The 22643-nt window shown below is 34.2% G+C and overlaps 3 protein-coding genes across 4 annotated transcripts; 1 reads left to right on the top strand and 2 right to left on the bottom strand.

Annotated features, from left to right (window-relative positions):
* Positions 1–706: 706 nt before the first annotated feature.
* On the bottom strand, positions 707–3515 carry LOC105137434 (probable folate-biopterin transporter 8, chloroplastic). Its single transcript, XM_011043168.1, is given in 3 exon segments — positions 707–1951; positions 1954–2103; positions 2893–3515. Coding segments are annotated over 3 exon segments (1659 nt in total). The 5' UTR covers positions 3398–3515; the 3' UTR covers positions 707–947.
* Positions 3516–6096: 2581 nt separating this feature from the next.
* Positions 6097–8952, bottom strand: LOC105137435 (haloacid dehalogenase-like hydrolase domain-containing protein At2g33255). Its single transcript, XM_011043169.1, has 5 exons — positions 8460–8952; positions 8325–8367; positions 7656–7716; positions 6642–6776; positions 6097–6457 (listed from the first exon to the last, which is right to left on the bottom strand). The coding sequence occupies exons 1-5, from the start codon at positions 8797–8799 to the stop codon at positions 6293–6295; spliced, it is 744 nt and encodes a 247-aa protein (XP_011041471.1). The 5' UTR covers positions 8800–8952; the 3' UTR covers positions 6097–6292.
* A 3864-nt stretch (positions 8953–12816) lies between these two features.
* LOC105137437 (P-loop containing nucleoside triphosphate hydrolases superfamily protein) lies at positions 12817–19933 on the top strand. Of its 2 annotated transcripts, none has more exons than XM_011043172.1 (15): positions 12817–13141; positions 13277–13528; positions 13923–14128; positions 14211–14405; positions 14532–14708; positions 14892–15280; positions 15874–16054; positions 16995–17117; positions 17195–17311; positions 17629–17733; positions 17870–18010; positions 18130–18195; positions 18875–19033; positions 19287–19368; positions 19461–19933. In XM_011043172.1, the coding sequence occupies exons 1-15, from the start codon at positions 12958–12960 to the stop codon at positions 19514–19516; spliced, it is 2433 nt and encodes an 810-aa protein (XP_011041474.1). In that variant the 5' UTR covers positions 12817–12957; the 3' UTR covers positions 19517–19933. The 2 variants fall into 2 exon arrangements, with proteins under 2 accessions (XP_011041474.1, XP_011041475.1); XM_011043173.1 differs by having other exon boundaries at positions 12818–13141; positions 13956–14128.
* The last annotated feature ends 2710 nt before the right edge of the window (positions 19934–22643 follow it).

Consider the following 22643-nt stretch of genomic DNA (forward strand, 5'->3'; position numbering starts at 1 on the left):
TATTGGTCAGTTCCTGTTAAAAACAAATTGCAGGATATTGTCCATGACAAAATGGCTCTAGTATTATGGCAGAAGCTGAGCCTATTTCCACTCAGAAGTACATAATACAAGACACAGTAGAGTGCAACTGGAGCCATAATGTACTCTCATTCATGAAGCCGCAAGAACAATTTTTTGTGTCAATTCTTGTCCAAAGGCATATTATCTAGCTATCTATCCATCGGCAACGATACAAACACCACAAAATTGATGGAAGACAATTGGGGACAAGCAAGCAAATAATAGGGTTTGAATGAAAATTTGTCAGTTTCTCTTTCATGTAATGTAAACCATGTACAGAATTCTCGTTCATACAACGAGGAACTCCCTAAAGATGCTCTGATGCGTTTATTTTGGTAAAGAAATGGCCTGTTACAGCTTAGGAATAAGAGTACCACAGTCAAACATGGAGGAATTACTACCAAAAAGTTAACCATTGGGTATATAGGCCTTCCATGATTAAAATGGCTCAGCCGAATGCATCATCCACATGCCTTCCTCCTTGTTCACCATCCCTCAAGTTGCCAGATGAACTTGATGCGCAGCAGATATGATCCTCTGGAAATTAAACTACTCACTTTAAGAAATATCAGAAGCAAGTCTTGGGATCCAATAACAAAATTCAATGATCAAGAATGCTTGAATGGAACCACTGAGCTGATGTATGTGTGCACATTTGTGAAACAATAATCCAGTTAAAACAAATTGATCATCTTTGCCAGAGGATTTGTACTAATTGAAGGGTCATTCCAATCTTAGCGCAGCTGAGATAGGCTCGGTAGAACTGATAGCAAACAGTGCATCACATTCCCATATGATTCAACGATTCGGCAGTGTGAAGACAATTCAAATGCTCCAATCTCCTACCACTCATTGTCCAGCAAAATGTTATCGTCCTTCTAGCTTGTTTATCTCTGTGAATCAGAATCAGATTCTCTTTCACGGTGGTAAACATAAATAGATCCGAACACCACTCTTCCAACCCTTCTATTTTTTCGTGTTCTTTTACTCATACCTCGCCTTCTTTCCTTCTCAACAATGGGTTTGGACATGGATAAACGATGAATCCATCCTAAAGGCAATAATGCTGCAAGGAACTGTATCAAAATTCCCACTGGCAGGCTTGAGTAATTACCAGATGTTATTCCAATCAGAGAAGCTAACCCAACGCCCAAGAACCCACTAACAATTGATGATAAACACAACGATGATGCCAAGAAAGAGGTAAGAGATCCTTCACAACCCTGTGGACATAAACTAGCCAATAGCATTGAAAAAGGAAGGAGCTTAAATTGTGCAAGTGTTTCTGCTAAACCCGAAAAACAACAGGCAAACACCTCATTGGGAATTCCCAATTTAAGATTGATCTGTCTCGCTAGAACAAGGTCCAGAAGAAGAGAACAGGCATATAAAAACTGGACTGCACCAACTAATTTCCTCATAGGCACTTCTTTCCAAAAGCGGTCATAGATTATAGTCGTGGAAAGAAGTATTAACTGACCATTTACGCGTGACATTCCAATAATTGAAGGATCAAGATGTAGACACTGAGTTTGATAGCAAAAGATGGAACCTGAGAGAACCGGGACCGTGGCAATAGAAGCTACAATCCAAGTGAGAGGGCAGGAGATGTTGTCATCGTTTAATGCAGTTTTAAGATCACTTATCTGCTTCCTAATATTCTCCCAAATTGATTTCTTCACAAGGTTGTGATCGGATGGTTCTGATAAACCAAGAGATTTCTCTCTCACTGTTGATGAAAATGCCAGTTGAAGAGATAGCAGAACTGAAAATACAAGGAACATGGTCTTGGGTGGTGTTTTCTGTAAAAAACAACCACCTAGCAAGTTGCCTAGGATTCCACCAACAGCTAAAGCCATAAATGCGTAAGACTGGAGGCCCCCAAGTCTCTTTTGCCGTATTCTGCAACGAGGGCATCCTTTGCTATTTCTGTGATAGAAGCGCCAAGATTACTGATAAGAATGCATGCCATAAGGATTCCAAGGGCTTCCCGTGCAACTGGAATCAATGCTAGTGGCCCCCAAGCTAGCACCTGCAAAAAGACTGAGAATTTCACTTCTGTCAACTTCTTTCATAAGCTAGATCAATCCACCAGATAAATTCATTAAAATTATTTGGGATGTGACAAACTTACTCCCATGATAACAATAGGCTTAGAATTGAGTTTTCAAATTTTCAAATTTCCCTTATCTCTCATGATGGATCTATACCTATTTTCTTCCCTTCAACAAAATCCCTACAATGTCTTCCAATAGACATCTGAGGGGTGGGGGGGTATCACCATTTGCTATACACCCTCAAGTTCTAGCATTCTTAAAGACTACACTTGATAACAAGAGATAGAATCTGGTCAAAGTCAGCCACTATGAAATCTAATCTGACAAATTAAGGTACCTCATCTTTTTATTGTCCATGCACAGAAGGCTTGGACATGGAAATTGATAAAAAGAATATTGCGGCATAACTACGTAGGGAAAAGAAATGGAGGCAATTCAAGCAAAGGTCAGAATGCCAGAATCAAAGCCCAATAAAACTTAATCTAGCGTAATTTAGAAAACATATACAAGTTCCAACAATAAGCTTAAAACATAAAAATTCAAAAAACTGTCTGTCAAAATGATTGATTAAGAGCAACTTAAACAGAAGCAACGAACACTGAAAAACATATGAGAGAAAAGCATATTGGCTAGTGATTGTGAGGCCCCAATTCTTGACTGGAGGGGACACCAACGGCCTCTGCCCTTCCATCACTTGGATCGATAGAGAGGAAGGGCGGAGCTTTTGGTTTTTTTTTTTCACTAGACAAAGCAGAGGAGATATAAGACAACTAACCTCCCACTAGAATATAAGGTATTCTACGGGCACCTCCAGTGTAAAGAGCATCTGAGAGGATTCCATAAAGAGGCTTAGCTACCATGGGAAAGTTACCAGAGTTTTGCAAAAGTTGCAACGGTGATGAATGCAAGTTGAGATTGTGAGCCATATAGAAGTTGAGAGCAAGCCAAGGAAAGCACCTAAAACCCTGCATCCAATACCCAAACCCACACAAAGCCAGCATCTGGTGGCTTCCCAAATGGCCAAAACCTCTCTTTTCCTCGTATCCCCTGCTTACCTTACCTTTCTTAGGAGAAACTTGATCTGGGGCTATTAAAATAGAGCTAAAAGGATAAGACTTGGGCTTTGAAGGGTTGTTAATGGTGTTCGGGTTCTTCTTGTGAAAAGAGCATGGAACTGTTTTCAAGAGAGATAACTTGTTAGAAGAGAATATTTTTATTTTTGGGTTATCTGGAGACAACTTGGTAACTGGACTTTGACTGGCAATTGATAAAGGAAACATAATTCTTGATTACTAAGAGGTTAAGAAGTTACTAAGATTAATGTCCATGCAGTTTATAATGACTCAGTTTGTGAGTTGGAAACAAGAGGTGCAACAAAAGCGAAAAACCCAGTTTAAGGTTGCTGAAAGAAGAAAGATGAAGCTTTCAAGGGAAGAGAGAAATCCAGAAGAGTGCAGGAAAGGGTTTTGAATATTGTAAGATTGCGTGATTCTAGGCAGCTTATGCCTGATGATGGCTTGATTTGTTCTGCTGTATTTTTATTAATGGGGATTTGGTGGGCCCTTCTCTCTCCATCAATTACAAGGAGATAGGAGGATTACGAGTCCAAATTATGCAGAATTTTATGGGTCAAGACGGTGACATTGAAGAAGCTGTACTCCAGGCTTCTTAGAAAAAAGGTAGATGTTGTGTTTTATTCATAAATATATTAAAATAGGCAAAAGTATTTTTGAAATAGTTTAAAATGCAAAAACATCAGTTTCACCATAATTACCAACATGTTAACCAAACAGCTTCATCATCCTTGTCGAGCAAGCAAGCAGCTGCAGTCACCACGATACTCAGAGCAATATGCAGTGGTGCTCTATAAAAATCTCTGGCCTTGAAGAATCTCCTCTACCCCAGAACCAGGCATGCTATGAAGTATAACTATTAGTCCTCATGCAAGAGCCACGAAACATCAACCTCTACTACAATTTCACCCTCGTCAAATATGTCTTACTAGAGCAATAAAAACCATGGATGTCCTGTGATTAACTCGAAGTATTAGAAACAAGAGCAGATCACTTGATACTCCTTCATCAGACAACCTCCTGGCGGGACTCCTACAAAACATCCTCTTCAAAAGATCTATAACTGATGTTGAAACCGATTAGAAAACTTCATCAGGAATCCTCAAATCCTTTCTCAAAATTGCGTTAGAAATCTCTTTCAATCGTTTTCCCATTAAACGGAGGAGACCTCGCCAACATAATATACATCACCACCTCAGCACTCCACGCATCCACTTTCTCATCATATTCATTCCCCAACAAAACCTCAGGCGCTCTTTATTACGGTGACCCCACACCCCATTCACAGTCTTTCTCTTCCTAACAACCTTAGCGAATCCAAAATCCGCAAGCTTCACCCTGAATCTGCTGTCCGTTAAGATGTTTTTGGGCTTAATTTCCTGGTGAATTGCCCCGTTTTTTTGGCAGTGATATAGATAGCTTTCATTAGTTGAGAAAAAAGGCATAGAGCCTCACTTTATTTTGGAATACCCGTGTGGTTGATTACTAGCTCGAAAATATCTTTGTTTTGGAAAAAATCGATTACCACAAGTCTAGCCTTTTGTTGATGGATTTCACTGTAAAAGAGTCACCGGTGAGGCGGGATTGGCAACTATTAACGGTGAAGGTATATATACGTGTGCGTGTGTGTGGAATCCAAGTCCTGGAGATTTTTGAAGATAATAATAAGTATTTAAACTTTCATGATTTTTATAATTGAGTTAATGATATTTAAACTATTTTCAGATAAGTATTCTAATTTTTTAAATTAGCAATCAATTGTTCTTTTTCTTTTTTTTTTGTGTTGGTGTTAACTTTTTTTCTGTACATCAAGCACCTACCTCTTAATCTTCAAACAACCATACTCAGTTCAATTTTGTCCCAAAAGTCATCAACTAGTCATCCCTTCCATCAACAGTTCATCCATTCAAGTCACCAGTCCCTGAAGCACCGAGTAGGAGGAGCCCAGGAATCTTACCAAGAATCCTCACACTGTAAATCTCTTTTTGCATGACCTCTATCTTCACGTTGTATTCTCCCTTAAACATTAACAAAAAACTCCACTGGACACACTACTGCGCTCTGATGTTTTCAATCCTGTAGCCCACAAGCCACCAAACTCTGCATAAGTTTGTAGACACGGTTTGTCCTGGGCAGCAGAATCTGATAGGCTTTTCCACGGGGACGATTGAAATGTATGGCGGAGCACTCCCTGGCTCGCATACAGCTTCTTCGCAATCTGTCACTGAATCATTCTGCATCAGCTATATCAAGATAGTGGGTATAAACATTGATCCTAGAAAGCAGAAGAGCATTCCAAACTCAATGCTATGTGTTGTCATGGTTAAATAACATAGCTAAAATTATTGTTTATATCTTTGACATTTATCCAGTTGTCTTGGCAGAGTAAAAAGACGTATCAGTTACAACTTCACCGCACTAGTTACATTCTCTTTCTAGCCTTCGTCATCTTCCTTATTTTCACAAGTCATAAGGCATAATTTCAACCCCCAATAGGTTAATTTTCTTCATATTCTCACTACAAAAGGAACAACAAAAAAGAAAAACCTAGAAATTAAGATATATCAATGCCTCTTTCATATTTTTTTTTAACACAAATAAAGACTTTATAAAAATAAAAAAACATTTATTTTTAAATTATATTACTAATGTATTTTTTATGGCATAAATTTAATTAACCAATTTCAATTATATTTATCTTTTAATTTATAGATTTTTCGGGTATAAATTTATCTTTTATTTATTTAGATAAATAAATTCAATAAATATAATTAAATGCATATCATTTTATATTGTAGAATATCTTAATCTTGTTTGCCTAAGCTATTCAAATTATCCTTTGAATTTTTTTATGTAAAAAAAACACATTAAAATAACTAACATACCTAATATTTTTTTTGATAAAAAAAAGTTCAATGGCTAGTTATATTTATGAATTGGCCACCTTTTCTTTATTTAGTGACATGGCCTTTGATTCTTGACCATTTAACATCATGGAGGGGATTTTTAACTTCGTTCCCTCTTTAAGTCCTCGCTCACATGACAATAATACAAAATGTTTCTCCAATGAAGTGTAGAAAGTCTTCATCAGGACATTGAAAATCAAGGCATCAAATCAAAATTTGTCTCCAATAGTGAATGAACTTCGGCTAGGGAAGCGACCTTGAAGTCTGGTTCTAGATCCAACTCGGTAAAATCAGCAGAACCGTACCTCCCTTTTTCATCAAGCAAGCATGTGAAGGCTCCGGCGCGCTTTCCGCAGGCCACCTGTACAAGCCATAAAATCAATCACCCATTGCTTAAGCAGTGGTCACACAATCAATCGACACAACTAAGAATAATTGTATCACATCAACCCTTCAGTCGTAGAAGCAAACTTCCATCCTTTTGATATAAGCATCAAAGACAGCACAATGTATCAAAAAAAAAACTTAAGAAGAATATCACTCACATCATCTTTGAGGCTGTCACCAACCATCATGACCTCATTGGGCTGGACATCCCAAGTTGAACAGATATGCAGCAGAGGAGCAGGATCTGGCTTATAAGGACGAAACTCCCTGCTTAATGCTGGAGAAAACACAATCTGCAGCAAAAACACATAGCGTGGAAGATTAAAACATAATATTTCTGGTAGAACAATTAAAAAGGTTCCCAGTGCAAAGGGCAGACAATGCGGACACAAGCACATGTAAAACTGGGTCACATCTGAAGAGGTGTATTGGTTTTGCTGTTTGCTTAAAATTAGAAAAAGGTCCTTTTATAATTTTTTTCTGAAAAATGTAACAGAACTTTTTGGTGGCTATACACTAAAAGTGGGAGGAAGGACTGAAGAAAAAAGGGTTCTTTTCAGCAGAAGCTTTCTTTTCCTGCGTAAGCCTAAGCAAAATTACAAACCTGTTGCTCTTTGAAACAAGATGGTAAGAATTGAGCCAAGGGAGGTATCAGTTATTCGTGACAATAAGAGGCAAACCTTTGAGCAAGCATGTGAGGTGTCCAGGCTCAAGTGAGAGAAGAATCCAAGAATGATATATATGGATTGATAAAAAAAATAAGTATGATCTATACGTAAATTAAGGATTCAGGAAGCACATAAACAATCCTGAGGGACTTTTGTGGAGGGAGGGAGGGAGGGAGAGTGAAAACGTGGTTTTGAAGAAACAGTCAAATTGGACGCGGGAAAGGTTTATGCCGTGAAGCTCCCATTCCCTGATCTACAGTCCTGATGGACTTTGTATGGACTAGACAATGCATTTTGTTTGTAGACCCACACAGATTGAAGATGTTTAACCTGACAAATTCTGCTATAGCAATTCACTCTTTAAACGCCCATTTCAGGCATTGCACGCTAAAATGTGATTGATCCGAGCATTCAAAGAAGATTGTGGAGCTATGGCAGAAATAATCTTCATGTTACATACACTCAAGAACCTTGATGCACTGTACTAAATGTGTTTTAACTTACCTCAAAGCGTTGATGATAGAGATCTACTGCCTCCTTGACATTTCGCGTAATCAATCCCCTTCTGAAACAAGTAAAAGCTTTGTTATCATGACCATACAGGTGCCACATAATTTCTTTAGGAAAGCATAGTGTGATTACAAGAGCTGCATTGTCTATGGCATAGTTGCAAGCAAAAGTCACGCATCAATTACATTCTGAATTTCACCTGACATGCAAAATCATATGAAATTCTGCTTTACCATTATTTCACTTGCACGCTTGGCAGTAAATTAAATTGTTTTTCTCAACTTTTCAACCCGTCACTCCAGATCATCACTTCACGAATAGACCAAGCAAGCACGCATTCTGTAGCAAATCTAACATGCACATATGCACTTGTAACATAAGATTAATTAAAACTCAATTTTAAACCCCAACCCACCATTTAAAAAAAAAAAACAGTAAACGAATAATCCACCTTGTTGTGAGTAGTAAAATGGGAGATATAGATTCATTTTATAGCAACTCAAGCTACCCCAATGTAGTTCTTACATATAGCCATGATTAATAATATGGAACTAACTCACACATTTGAATGGTTAAAAAACAATTAGGTTATTCAATCACAAATAAACTAAATTCCTCAGCGCAAATGAAACACCAGTAATTGTATATTGAAACTTTTAGTACCTAATTTTCTTGGAATCAAGAAAGCCACAAAGCTCAGCTGCACCTGCAGCTCAGTAATTTCCCAAAAAAATCAGCAGGTGAATCCAAGTATGAAACGAATATACGACGCCGCATCGCTGCAATCCAATGACTCACCAGGCATGATTTGCAATCGCTCGCGACCTAGTCGCTCGAAATCAAGGATGATCTCATTAGCCTTTCGCTGCTCATCAGGGCTCCAGCTCTCAATGAGATGCAAAATGTCGATGCCAGATGGATTTTCTTGTCTGATTCTGCGATACTCGGTTTCTCCTAGCACGGCCTTGTACATGGAGGAGAAATCAATGACGGGGACGGTTAAGGTTCCGTCCATGTCGAAAACGACACCTCTTAAGCGAGTTTTGGTTTTGGTGCACATAGCGGTGAGGTGAGAAAGAGGGAAGGGGTGAGGTTTTGGGTGTATGAAGGGGATGCATTTGAAAAGAATGGAGGGCATTGTACGGTATTTTGGTGGGAGATATTTTGGTGGCAAGGGAGAGGGTACAGGTGATGAAGCTGTGGTGCGTTAGGGCACGTACTTCCATTAAAATTAACATGTGAAAACTTCTCATATGATTGTCCGAAGGTGGAGACCTTGTATTCATCATTTCATTCCTTGTATCCTTCCACCATTCTTCACCAATTTCATCTCTTTGTTTATTTATTTTTTGTGATTTCTATGTTTTTGTTTGAATTTATGTATGCCTTCTGCTCAACAAATTTCTTATCGTCGCGTCTTTTGTCAAATTTTCGTTTAACTTGTTTTTAATTTTATCTTGTAAATTAAAGTTGGAGCTGATGTAGAAAAAAAAAAATAGATAGACAGCAAATGCTTCCTCATGAATTAGATAATATTTTATGCAATATAAAAAAATTTTGCTTGAGTGTTATCATTGCATTTAAAAAAAAAACTAACGATGCAGTATCATAAAATAAACTAAAAAAAATAATAATCATAGTTGCTCATAAATCAGAATATAAAATTAAAAAAATAATAGATAAAACTTTGAAAAGATAATCAAATGAAGGTATCAAAACCTACAAATAAAATGATGTAGATATGATAATCAAATAGAAGATAAAATTTTAAAAAAAATTGAATTTTGAAGAATAAAACTTTAAAAAATAAACTTTTTAGAAAAAACTTAAGTCACCTGAATAAACAAAGTTTTTTTTTAAAAACAAACAACTTCTAAGGATATAATTTGTTTAAAAAATAATATCAACTCTTGTAAATTTTTTAAATTCATAATCCTAAGTATCAAGTAAACTAGAAATATTACATATGAAAGAAATTGAGAAATAATTAATCAAGTGTAAAACTGTCAAGAACTCAAGTTAACTCATATTTTAATGAAATCCAGTCAAAACATGATTAAAACCCATTAATTATTTTTCTTTCTTTTAAAATGATATCATTTTGATTTTACATACATACATATATATATATATATATATAAAGGACTTGGTTGGCCAACTTAAGTCAACTCACTCAATTCATGATCCGATCAATGTCCCAAATCGACTCCTGAGTAGGACTTATAAATAACAATAAAAAAATCATTTGGAAAAAAAATAAAAAAAAATAGCAATTAAAAGAATAAAAACCTCATTTGAAAAAAAAATAAGAGGAAAAACAAAAATATTGAATTAATGGGGAAATTTTTTTAAAAAAATCAAATTAACAAATGAACTAAAAAAAATAAAGAATATCAATTTCCAATGTACAAAATGACGATAGATAAAATTTAAAAAAACAATAAAAAAAATTACCAAAACCAATCCAGTCCAGCCATTAGAATTTTCCTAACATGACACAACATAAAAGTTTATCATAAAAAAATAACAATGTAAAAGTCATAACTAACCAAAATAATTAGCAACAAATTTTTTAAAAATAAAGGATTTAAAAAGATAAAGAACCAAATTTGATGCAAAAATAAAATAAAACCAAATTACAAGGGGTGATATTGAAAAACAATTTCAATATATAAAAAAATAAGAACAACTAAAAATAATAATTAAAAGAATGAGAGTTATATTTGATATAAAAATAAAATATTAATAAATGAAATTCAAATATAATTCAATTCAATAAAGGATTCAAAACTAAATACATCACAATTAAAAGAATAAAAACCAGATTTCATATAAAAACCAAGTGCAAATTGATAAATTTAAAAGGCAAAAAACTTGATAAATGATTTAAGACCCAATATACCATGATTAAAAGAATGATGATCAAATCTAATATAAAAAATCAATTATGAAGGGATGAATTTAAAAAGAAATTAACTTAATAAATTATTTAAAACTAAATATATTATAATAAAAAAAATAAAGATCTAATTTAATTTAATAAATAAATAGCTAGATTTTTTTTTTTTACAATAGGTAACACGATGTTCCATGAGGTGAGAGGGGAAAGAGGGAGAGAGGAAAATACCCTTGGGTGGAGCTCCTTCACATACTGCATCGTCGCATGTGCTTGACCATTATGCTTTGAGTTGCGAGGCACATTAAACATAGCCCTGAAAGTCATCGTTTAATATTGTTTTGGCATTGTATGCACCACTTGAAAGGAAAGTACGACACCAACTATTTTTTAATATAAACAATAATGTGCGTGTGTGTGTTCAAACGATATTAAAATGACAAAAACACCCCCGCTTACAACTTTATTTTCCCTCAAAACTTAAGAGTAATTTTGTATTTTATTTCTTTTTTTTCTAAAGGTAAGGGTGTGACTTCACTATTTAAACTTTTTTAGAAAAGCCTCCATCTAAAGATTAATAAATTATGTCCTCAAAAGCAAATTATTATTTACACTATAGTAAATCAATAAATTATTTTTTTTTAATGATTTTTTCAATCGCAAATATATCTCATTAAAAAAACAATTCTATTCTCAATTGTATATTTAACTATTTTTTTGGCAATAATAATTGTGATTTTACATTGTTTTATTTCATAATAATATGTGTCTTGATGAATAGTAAAAAAATTGAGCTATTTTGTTTTGTGATGCCTTGAGATTAAAAAATCAAAAAGAAAAAAAAAATTCAATAAATTTTCAAATTTAGAAAGAATGTTTGTAGAATTGAAAATTTAAAAATTTTAAAAGAAAAGGTTTATCTTGAAAAAATTTCATAATTCAAAATCAAAATATTGATTTTTTTATTTTTTTTTTAAATTTAAAGATTTTTTATGATCGTACATTAAAGTAAAGGTTTTATCTCACTATCTTATTTTTTTCACGGGAACTTAATATTTTTTTAATTTTTTAATGGGTGTCTGATATTGTTTAACTAAAAATACATTGAAAACAAAGAAATCTTAAAAGCAAAATTGTTTTTGAATTTTATTGCAAGAAAAGTAACTCGTTTCGGGGTTAATTGCGAGGCTTTGTGTCAATTTGTGTCCCGCACAATAAAGTTTTAATTGAGTCCCTTCAGTGAATTAATGTCGATTTGTGTCCCGCACAATAAAGTTTTATTTAATATTAGCCCTTTGCCTGTGTCTCTGCACACTGATGATGTTAGCACTTAACACCTGATGAACGACACATGTACTCGAATAAATTTTCTCACACTAGAATTTCACTTTTTATAAATATGAAATTTTTAAAACTTATAACTTTTTTTGTATTTTAAAATTATTATTTTAAAATTAATTAATTAATTAAATTTTAAATTTTTGTAGATAGTTTTGATATGCTAATGTCAAAAATAAATTTTTAAAAATTAAAAATATTATTTTAATATATTCTTAAATAAAAAATAATTATTTTGGTAATAACATAAATAATATTTCTGCCAAAAAAAAGAAGCAAAATGCGACATGATTTTGAGAGCATACATAGTTTTGTTTTTTTTTTAGTATTTATGTCAAAATTTGTTCTTGTTTCTCTATTTGTTTTCAAAACTTATTTGATATTTTTGGAAGAAAATGGTTCAAGTCTTACGTGTCACGATATAATTCATCAATCTTTAAGTTTGAATGCCGTAAACATTTTGAGGCGTTGAGAGACACAATGCTGTTTTATATTAGTAGAGGGATTCAATGAAACATTTTTTACAAGTAAAAGGACCAACTAACCATCGAAAGCCCGTTAAAACTCTCGGGATCAAGGTAATATTTTATATTATAATAACAATAATTTTTTAAAAGTATTTTTAATTGAAAATAAATTAAAATAATATATTTTTTAAATTCATTTTTAATATTCACCTATCAAAATAATTTTAAAATATATAAATATTTAATTTTAATTTTAAATATATATATATATTTTTATACAACGGCGGTGAGCTGCGTCAAAAACAAAAACTTCGTCAAGGGAAAACAAATTGAACGGAGAAAAAAGAAGAAGGGAGGCGTGGCTTATAAATTCCCTTTAAAAAGCACGAATTTCGTGTTTCCCTACAAAAACAATAAAAGAATAGCCATAAATATAAGAAAAATTACACCACCAGCCACTACAGGTATTCGTTTCCAATTCGTGCTTAAATAAATGCGCTTCGTGATATTTATGTAAGCCCTTGCCTTGCCTAGACTACAGCAGCCAGTGCATTTAAGCAAAAATACCAGTGTTTGAAAAGCTTGCAACTCTGGAATGGCCGCCGTTACAGAAGCAGAACCACGAGTATCTTCTAAACAGTCCAACAACAAAAAGGGAAAAAGAAAGCGAACCCATATTGACCCTGAAATCGACCGACTCGACTCACTCCCATGGAACTCTTCCATCTCTCAAGACGATCCTTTCTCTGTTATTGCTGGTTCTCACGAGCTCGAAGGAGGTTGGACTCACCCATTCCATCTTGTATTTCCTTCTTCTTAACTATACTTTGCGGTAGGGTTTATAGGGTTTAAGCTTGGACCTGAACCTGATTCTTTATATGATTGCGTTTTTTTTTTGGGGGCGGTGAATGCAGGGTTTCTATCACTTGAAGAGATTGACGAGGGTGATTATGGTTTTGAAATTCCTGGTCTTGATAAGAAGGTGAAGAAAGAAAGAAAAAATAAATCCAAGAAACAGCAGGATAGTGATGTTGATGTTGATGCTGATGGGGTTGAAGAGGAGGCGGAGGAGGAGGGGATAAACGTGGAGGTTAAGAAAAAGAGGAAGAAGAGAAAGAAGAAAAAGAAAGCGAAGGAATCATCAAAGGTTGATGAAACTACTTCTGGTTAGTGCTTATCATATAAATTCTGGATCCCGGCTTGTGGCTTAATGTACAGTCTTTTAAGTTTGGGGTATGGGCTAACACTTTTTACTTGTTGGAGTTCGGTTTACTGTTGAGTTTATTTGTGTTATTGAAATTTGGTCAGCTTTGAGGTTCCTTGATTTTGATGTCTATAAATCAAGGCAGGATTTGAATTTGAGGTTGGTCTCTGAAATACTCAGATGCATTTTGATCTCGTAACATTTGCGCTTTGGTCATTTGTAAATTCACGATCACTTATAAACTTTTTTCTATGATCTCCATGTGCTCTTGATTGATATATTGTCTGTTATTGTTGTTTTGGTGCATTTTAATATTAAAAACTTTAGTTAATTGATGGTAATTTACCAATATGAAGATTGTTCATTGCTCCACAATTGTGCGACTGTAGTTAGCAATAACAAGGATGATGTAGAAGGAGAATCAGTTGACGAGACTGAATTTTATGGATGGAATGAGTTGAGACTTCATCCTGTGCTCATGAAATCGATATTTAGGCTTGGGTTCAAGGAACCAACACCAATACAGAAAGCTTGTATTCCTGCTGCAGCTCATCAAGGGAAGGTTGGTTAAGGTTATTGTTTAAGGCTTAATTGTGGATAATGCTGTTTGGTCTTGTTCTCATCATTGTGCCTTCATGTTGTAGGATGTTGTTGGAGCTGCAGAAACTGGCTCAGGCAAAACTCTTGCTTTTGGTTTGCCCATTTTGCAACGTCTCCTCGAGGAACAAGATAAGGCTTCAAACATGGGTAACAATGTGGGAGAGGAAGCTGAAAGGTTTGCGCCGAAAGGTCTTTTGCGTGCTCTCATCATCACTCCAACAAGGGAGCTTGCCATTCAGGTAGTCATAATTTTGAATGAAATTCTCAGCACTGATCCTGAATTCTCCAACATGCTCTTAGGTTCTGCAAATTTAGCTTTGTCAGATTTGAAGTTTCCATGTGGGTCTTCTTTTTATCCATTCCAGGTGACTGACCATTTTAAGGAAGCAGCTCATGGTATCAATATTAGGGTGGTTTCGATTGTTGGTGGGATGTCAACAGAGAAGCAGGAAAGACTTTTGAAAGCAAGGCCCGAGATTATTGTTGGGACTCCTGGGAGGTTGTGGGAACTTATGTCAGGAGGGGAAAAGCATCTTGTTGAGGTTAGTGATTGCATGTGATATATACATTGGATGTATTCAGGGAGAGTATTTGTTCTGCTAGAATCGGATTAACTTTTTTCTATTGACTTAGTTTTTGGATCTTTACACTTTTGGTTTCTAGATAAAACACATTTAAGCACCTTATTCATGTGCCATATTGTCTCTGTTTGTTTTCTTCTGCAGTTGCATTCATTATCTTTCTTTGTGCTGGATGAGGCAGATCGTATGATTGAAAATGGACATTTTCGTGAGTTACAGTCTATTATTGACATGCTGCCCATGGCCAGTGGTTCAATTGGAGGACAATCTCAAAGTTCAGAAAATTGCCAAACACTTTCAAACATGCAAATAAAGAAAAGACAAACATTTGTTTTTTCTGCAACTATAGCATTATCTGCTGATTTTCGCAAGAAGCTAAAGCGTGGCTCATTAAGATCAAAGCAATCAATGGCTGATGGGCTGAATTCCATAGAAATGCTCTCTGAACGAGCTGGAATGAGAGCAAATGCTGCCATCATTGACCTGACAAATGCATCAATCCTCGCAAATAAGCTTGAGGAATCTTTTATAGAGTATGTGTCTTACACTGCATCTCCCATTAGAATCTTTATAACTGCTAAATGCAAGAATCTAAGTGGTTTACAAGCTACATGCTGGGATGTTTTGAAGCTTGTGCTGGATTTCTAAATTTGGCATACCACTATATTTTACAATAGGACTGGCCATGTTGATGGCTATAAGGTTTAACATTCCAACATGCACGTATGCATGCCTCTGCAAATTCATGTCTGTAGACTGGTTTGCACAGCCAAAATATTATTCCAAGGTCATCTGGCTTGTCCTCAGAATTTACATGGGCTGTAGTTCAGTGGTTGTGCTGCACCTTTTTATTTGTTTGCATTCTTTTTTCTTTCTTTTTTGTGCACACAGGACACGTATTTTTATAAGATTGCTTTGATCTCATCTTGCTCTCTCTGATTGGTATATCTTCAACTTTAACTTGTTTAATTCTTAATTTCAGGAGTTATTAATGAAAGGATCATTTACACTCTTTGCCTTTACATTTGCACTTTATATGTAATCTTTATGTTTTTGTTTTTAGCAAAATTTTATGTTATCATATTGCATCACTTGCCTTTCTCAATTTTTACTAAAATGACTGCAGATGTAAGGAAGAAGATAAAGATGCTTACCTGTATTATATATTGAGTGTTCATGGACAAGGTCGCACAATTGTTTTCTGTACATCAATTGCAGCTTTGCGCCACACTTCTGCCCTTTTGCGCATCCTAGGCATCAATGTTTGGACACTTCATGCTCAGATGCAGCAGCGAGCTCGTTTGAAGGTTTGTGATTTGTATTTTTCCTTTCTTTTTTATTGAAGTAGTTCGAACCATGCTCATTTATAATGTGATAATTGAATTTTGCACGTGGTGCTGTGTTTAAAGTTAATGCTTGAGTACAATTCTAAAATAAATAGTTTAATAAATGAATAGGATTTAATGCCTCATGTTGTTGATACTATAATCTAGCTATTCAAATTGGTTGCAAACCGTTGTAGACTTGTTTTGAACACATTAGAGCCACCGGTTAATGATGTGCCTTGAAAGGGGCAAGACAACTTATTAATCAGAGGCATTGCATATGGTTTTAGTTGGAAATGCATATCATCAGTTTTGGTGTAGCTATTCAAGTGTTTCGTGTGCTCTATGTGGGTGATACAAGCGGATTAACTTCACATAATTTCATGATGAGCGCTGAGTTTCTGAACACTCAACCCATTTAATAGGCCTTGTATTAGTTTTGAGCTGGTTATGTTAAGTGGGCAATCAGATTCTGGAGATTATCAGTTTATCAGACAATCATATGTTGCCGTTTAGTTCCAGGGTGAGTGCATTACAACTTTTGGTCCTTGTCTTTTGGAACAAGAGAAAGCAGAGCTATAATGTTTTTGAATCAACTGTACATGTTAAGTGGGCCAGAGCGTTAAATATTACAAGAGTTTATAAGACAAGGCAATTGCAAACCCTGCTTGGTAAATTAAGTGCCCACCATCTTTTCTTACGTTTCTTTCCTTTTCTTTTGAGTTACTTGTTTTAAGTTGTGATCTAGGAGTTCTTTATCTTTCTCTGTCTCTGGGAGAAGCAAATGGCAGAGGTAATAAGTTCTATGTTTTTCAACATAATAACTATCTTCTGCCAATTAAATTTGTGATTTTGTTTGTCAGAAGATGCAGTGACTTGTGTTTCTTCACACCAACCAACTTCTCCTTTTTGTCTAATGCAGGCAATAGATCGATTTCGTTCAAATGAACATGCTATCCTTGTTGCTACAGATGTTGCTGCAAGAGGCCTCGACATCCCTGGTGTCCGAACTGTTGTTCACTATCAGCTTCCACATTCAGCAGAAGTAATTGGAATGCATCGCATTTTTTATTAGTTTTTGCTTTTGTTCTATTAAACTTATATTATATCCTTTTGTGTTAGGTTTATGTTCACCGAAGTGGAAGAACTGCAAGAGCTTGTACTGATGGATGCAGCATTGCCCTTATATCATCAAATGATACTTCAAAATTTGCCTCTTTGTGCAAATCATTTTCAAAGGTAGCAGCTCTTGCAAAGTTTCAAACTTTACTAGTTTGAGTACATTATTCTTGAAAAGTATGCTTTGGTTTCTATTGTATTATTCTTTAAAGAAAGGTTAGACTTGATTGAGGATTTTGGAAGTTTAAGCATTAGATTTTGCCATTTTTCATAATTATATCATCAGCAGCGCTTAGCACTCTTGCTTTTTTACATGAAGCCCTAAATTGTAGGATTCCATAAAGGATTGCCTCCTCTGTTTTTATTCTTTTTGAACAAATGTTGGGATTTAAGGATTGCCTCAGTAAATTGTTGGGTTGTCTCCTCTCTTTATGCAGGAAAGTTTTCAGAGATTTCCTTTAGAAGAGTCATACATGCCAGAGGTGATGAGACGGCTGTCTCTTGCACGTCAAATAGACAAGATTACAAGAAAGGACTCCCAGGTAGATGAATCTTTTGCTTGGCTCATGTGATTTGGGATCTCCTTATTTCTGCCTGCATAGTTTAGGAACTTGAAATATCAGTTTCCTGAAATACTACTTCTGCTTCATTCTATAACTGTTACATGTGCTTCTCTAGGAGAAGGCAAAGAAAACCTGGTTTGAACGAAATGCAGAATCAATTGAGTTAATGGTGGAGAATGATGACAGTGAGGAGGAAAGAGTGAGCAATCATAAGCAAAAGAGAGTCACCTCAATGCAATTGAAAAATTTACAGCAGGTTTTGTTTACTACGATAAATTCTTATTCTAATTTTGGTTCTGTGAAATTTGAGAGTTTGGCCATTTCTTTTTCCTTGAAGAGGCAACTATAGTAATTTCTTCTGGATTTAATTTGCAGGAGCTTAACACTCTGCTTTCACGTCCTTTGCAACCAAAATCATTTTCACATCGCTATTTGGCAGGGGTAATAATCAACTGGTCATTACCTTTAACTTTTCTTGGTTACCATTGATTGTGTCAATCTGATGATCAAACACAAACTGTAGTACTCTTAAACATGCCCAGATTCTTTTTTTCTTGGACAAACATGTCTGCGTTCTTTTTTTATTTCCTTGGAGAAACATGTCTGAGTTCTTAGAAATAGTAATATATGGATATGCCTTTACCTGTTTTAGATGTGCAATTTTGATTTTCATGTCATATACTGAGATGTTTGTTTTTACATATCAATATATGTTGTTAAATGATGAAGTCTGCCTAATAGTTGTTGGAACACACTATCAGAGCTTTATTGCAATATTTTACTTCGAGTTTGGAGCTTATCCTAAATTCTGTGTGGTGTTAGAATCTAGGTTAGTTGAAGGCTTTTGAAACCTGAATGATTGGTTTGGTCAGCTGAAGGTTGTAATGATTCTGATGTTGACCATTGATAGTGCACGGGTGTTTTGTATGTGACGCCCAACTCTTTTATTGGGGACAGCAGGGGCATTAATGGGATATAGTTTGGCTAGCATTTATTTGATGCTTGATTTCAGATGATGTTAGAATAAATTGCTACCTGTGATGAGTCATTTATCCTGCAGTAAATAAAATGAATTTTCTCGTGTAAGGATCTTAACTACTGACTGCAACTATTCCTGCAGGCTGGGATTTCACCTCTCCTGCAACATCAGTTTGAAGAATTAACAAGGCAAAAGTTAGACCAAGGTGTGAATTTGGGAGATAACAAAAGAAGGAAATTGGTGGTTATTGGTCAAGATTGTGTGGAGCCACTCCAGGCACTCCGAAGTTCTGGTCAGGAGGTAGTATGTTTCAGCTATGATTCCACTCATGTTCTTCCCCACTTTTCGTGATTACTTTATTAAACATTTCTGTAGGCCTCTAAATTCAAAATATGGTACACTTGGACTCCAATATGAGCGTTTTCTTTTGTTTGAAAATACTGTAAATTCAAAATCTTGTTACATATATCATTTGAAGAACCAATATAGTTAATGCTGTCATGTATATAATATTTGGTTGCTGGTTTCTATAATGTCTTTATCCTGCTCTCAGGTAAGCATGGACGTGAAAGAGACTGCAGAAAAACGTAGGGACTTGGAGAATTTGAGGAGAAAAAGAAAGGAAGAGAAGAAACGTATTATCAGTTCTCCATATCTCTTTCCGTTTTCACGTTTTTTCATTGCAACTGTCTATCATGCCCTAAGGTTATTTTACTTTCTCATCCAGGTTTACGTGATCAGCGAAGGCAGCAGAAGAAAAGGCTAAAAGAAGTTGACGAGTAGAGTTCTTCTAAGATTTTGTCCCCTCCTCCTCAATTTCAATTTGTGGCTTGAGGCTCTTCATAAATTTCATATGATTGACCCACAAAAAAAAAAAAAAGATGATACAGCAAATGCAATGCTATTTAGTTGTAGAACTACATGTTGAACATAGTGTTTTTAGCTGTATCCGAATATAGAGCATGAATGTGAAACAGACTTATTGGACCTGGAATCTGAAACTCAGAATTTCTAGGTGTCTACAAATTCCATTTTTCAACAGAATACGGCTCCGCCATAAGGAGTTCTTGACAACTTCGATTGTAAGCGTTACTTTTCAACCCTAGTTGCGTGCTAGGCTTGTGGCAAGAAATGTAGGTTTTTTTGGGATCTGGATATAAGATTCAATAAAAAAAAGGAAAAAAAAAGATTTTGAAGGCATAATAATTGATAAAGATCACCACCAATAACCGTGGTGGACTACATCATCACATGAATGGTCTAAACATAAGTGAGCTCCAGAATGGCAATTATTGCTATTTTATTATTATTTTTTTAACATGCTAGAATCTGAAAAAAAAACTCAGAAATGTAATCGTCCATAGGTATCTTCATGGTTAATTCTGCGCCACGGGTTTTGGAATCACATGTTTTAGACTGATCGATTCAAATTCAGCTGTCAGCAAGACATCTGAATCCGGTCGACTGGTCGAGATTCCAAACGCAGCCTCCATTCAGATTCTCACTGGTGAATGCTTACAATTGTGAGTGGACTTTTAACGTTGACTATTTTGTGAACGCAACGCTGTTTAGGATGCTTGCTTGCAAGAATCATCACCCCATTAATGCATCTACTTCCATGGATGGCACAGACAGATGGATTCATTGTTTTTTAATGGATTTGATCTGTCATCATGGCGCCCACTGTGTCCTCATTGATCAGGCAAGGGAGCCGTGGACTGTCTTATCTCGTAAAAAAGCTTCAAAGCCCCCGTTTTATTAGACCATACCTCTGTGTTTCTAAAGTCTTCAGCAGCGGAAATGTCATACGGTTGACTCTGATATATGAATATAAAAGGCCGTACGCTGGATTTCAGCTTCTACTTGGCGTAAGCTGCCCTGCAATCTAGTAAAACGGTGCCGGTGCCCATTGAAAATTGTTGACACCACACACCGCCATTGACATTGCTTATATTTACATTTCGTACGGCACAGTGTAACCTTGTCAAGAATGCTTAAAAGAGTACTATATAATTCCCATCCGTTGACTATTCAGCTTTCTTGTTTATATTTCGTAGCAATGTAACCTTGTTTTGTGCTGATGAGGATAGTTGAAAGTGTCAATAAATACATAAAAATAAAGGGAAAACAAAAATAATTAATCCCATTTTCCTTTTCTTTGGCAGGTGCTAGCCATGATTGGTTTTATTCCAGAGTAGATTACGATTGTTTTACTTTGAATTATTTTTTAATCTAAGAAGAATGTTTTTATGTTTAAGGAAAAAGGAAGTTTTATTACCTCTTTAGCCATTGTTGGGGACTTCAAGCTGGGCTACAAGAAGCAAGATTCTTGCCGACTCTTCATTTTGTACATAGATAATTTAATTCCAATTAGACCATAAAACTAGATTTGGTATTGATTTACGTAGTTAATACAAACTTGCAAGCTATTAACCACGTGGAGAAATAAAAATAAAAAAATAAATTTTTGTGCGGCTTGTACACACGAGAGATTCGTTTTATAAATATTAGTGGTGGAGTTCTAATTCTGCCTATCATCAATTGTGCCCGTGGTCTCCGGTTTGAAATCGATACCCGCTGAAAAATAATTTTATTTCAGGAAGTGTTTTTTATGGAAAATAAATTATTTTTATATTTTTTAATAATATTAAAAATAAATTTAAAAATATTTTTTAGTATTTGAAAAATGAGTTGAAAAATAAATTAGTAATATTTTTTTAAAATTTATTAAAAGAATGAGAATCTAATTTTATATATAAATTATTTTAAATAAAATACATAGTAATCATAAAAATAAGAAAAAATGTGATAAAAAAAATTAATTAAAAAATAATAAGAAAAAAATTTAATAATAATTAAAAGAATAGGAATCAAAATTTGTATAAAAATCAAGTTAAATTAAATTTTAAAAGGAAAAATATAAAGAAAAAAAATATATATATATAACAATAAAAAAATTAAGGATCAAATTTTATATAATTAACAAATAATAAGATATTTTTTAATTTTTTTCATGGTCAATAAAAAAAAAATTGAAATCCAAACTAAATTTTTTTGTAATTAAAGAATATTTTTTACTAATTAAATTTTTTAAAGTAAATAAACACATAAAAAATTGAAAATCAAACCCACAGTAAAAACTAAGATCAATTCTCAAAATGTGATTCCGTAATCTCACGTTTTATTTTATTTTTATTGCAAGCCATGATAAGCAATAAACAAACAGCTATAACAGCTGTTTTATTCCTCTTAGAGATTCTAATCAGTGCACGCTTGATAGCGTGTCGTTGGTTAATTACAGGTACAAATCAATAATTAATTATTCGCGTTTTGAAGACTTTTTAGATCTCCATGTTATTATAATACGTTTGTTTTTATATTTAAAAAATATTTTTTTAATTTTTTGATTTATTTAAAATTATTTTTTTATAGTGAGGTGTTAATGTTAAAAATATTTTTAAAAAAAATTATTTTAAAAAATAATGATATCATGCTTTTACATATCCCATGAAAAACATAATTAATTAAAGCATTTTGGCATGTTACTTACCTAACTTTTATTCTTTATTTTTTGTTTATAAATTTATGAGTATTTTTATTTTTATATGTATGGAGAGGGTCTCTTGTAATGTGATTATCGATCCAAGTAACAAATACCCTCTCATGTATATTTAGTATATATTTAGAAATATAATTATGGTTGTTTTTTATTTAAAAAATATTTTTAAAAAAAATCATTTCTTTTATATGTATATATATATATATATATATATAAAATATTGGTATTTAGATAAACTTATGTATTTCTTGATTAATTTTATAAATTCTAAAATTAATAATTATTTGAACATCTAGTAACACTAAAATTTCTAAACCTTAAACTAATAATTTTGAGACAGCAAATCCATAA

Source organism: Populus euphratica, unplaced genomic scaffold, assembly GCF_000495115.2.
Source record: "Populus euphratica unplaced genomic scaffold, PopEup_1.0 scaffold81.1, whole genome shotgun sequence".
NCBI lineage: Eukaryota > Viridiplantae > Streptophyta > Magnoliopsida > Malpighiales > Salicaceae > Populus > Populus euphratica.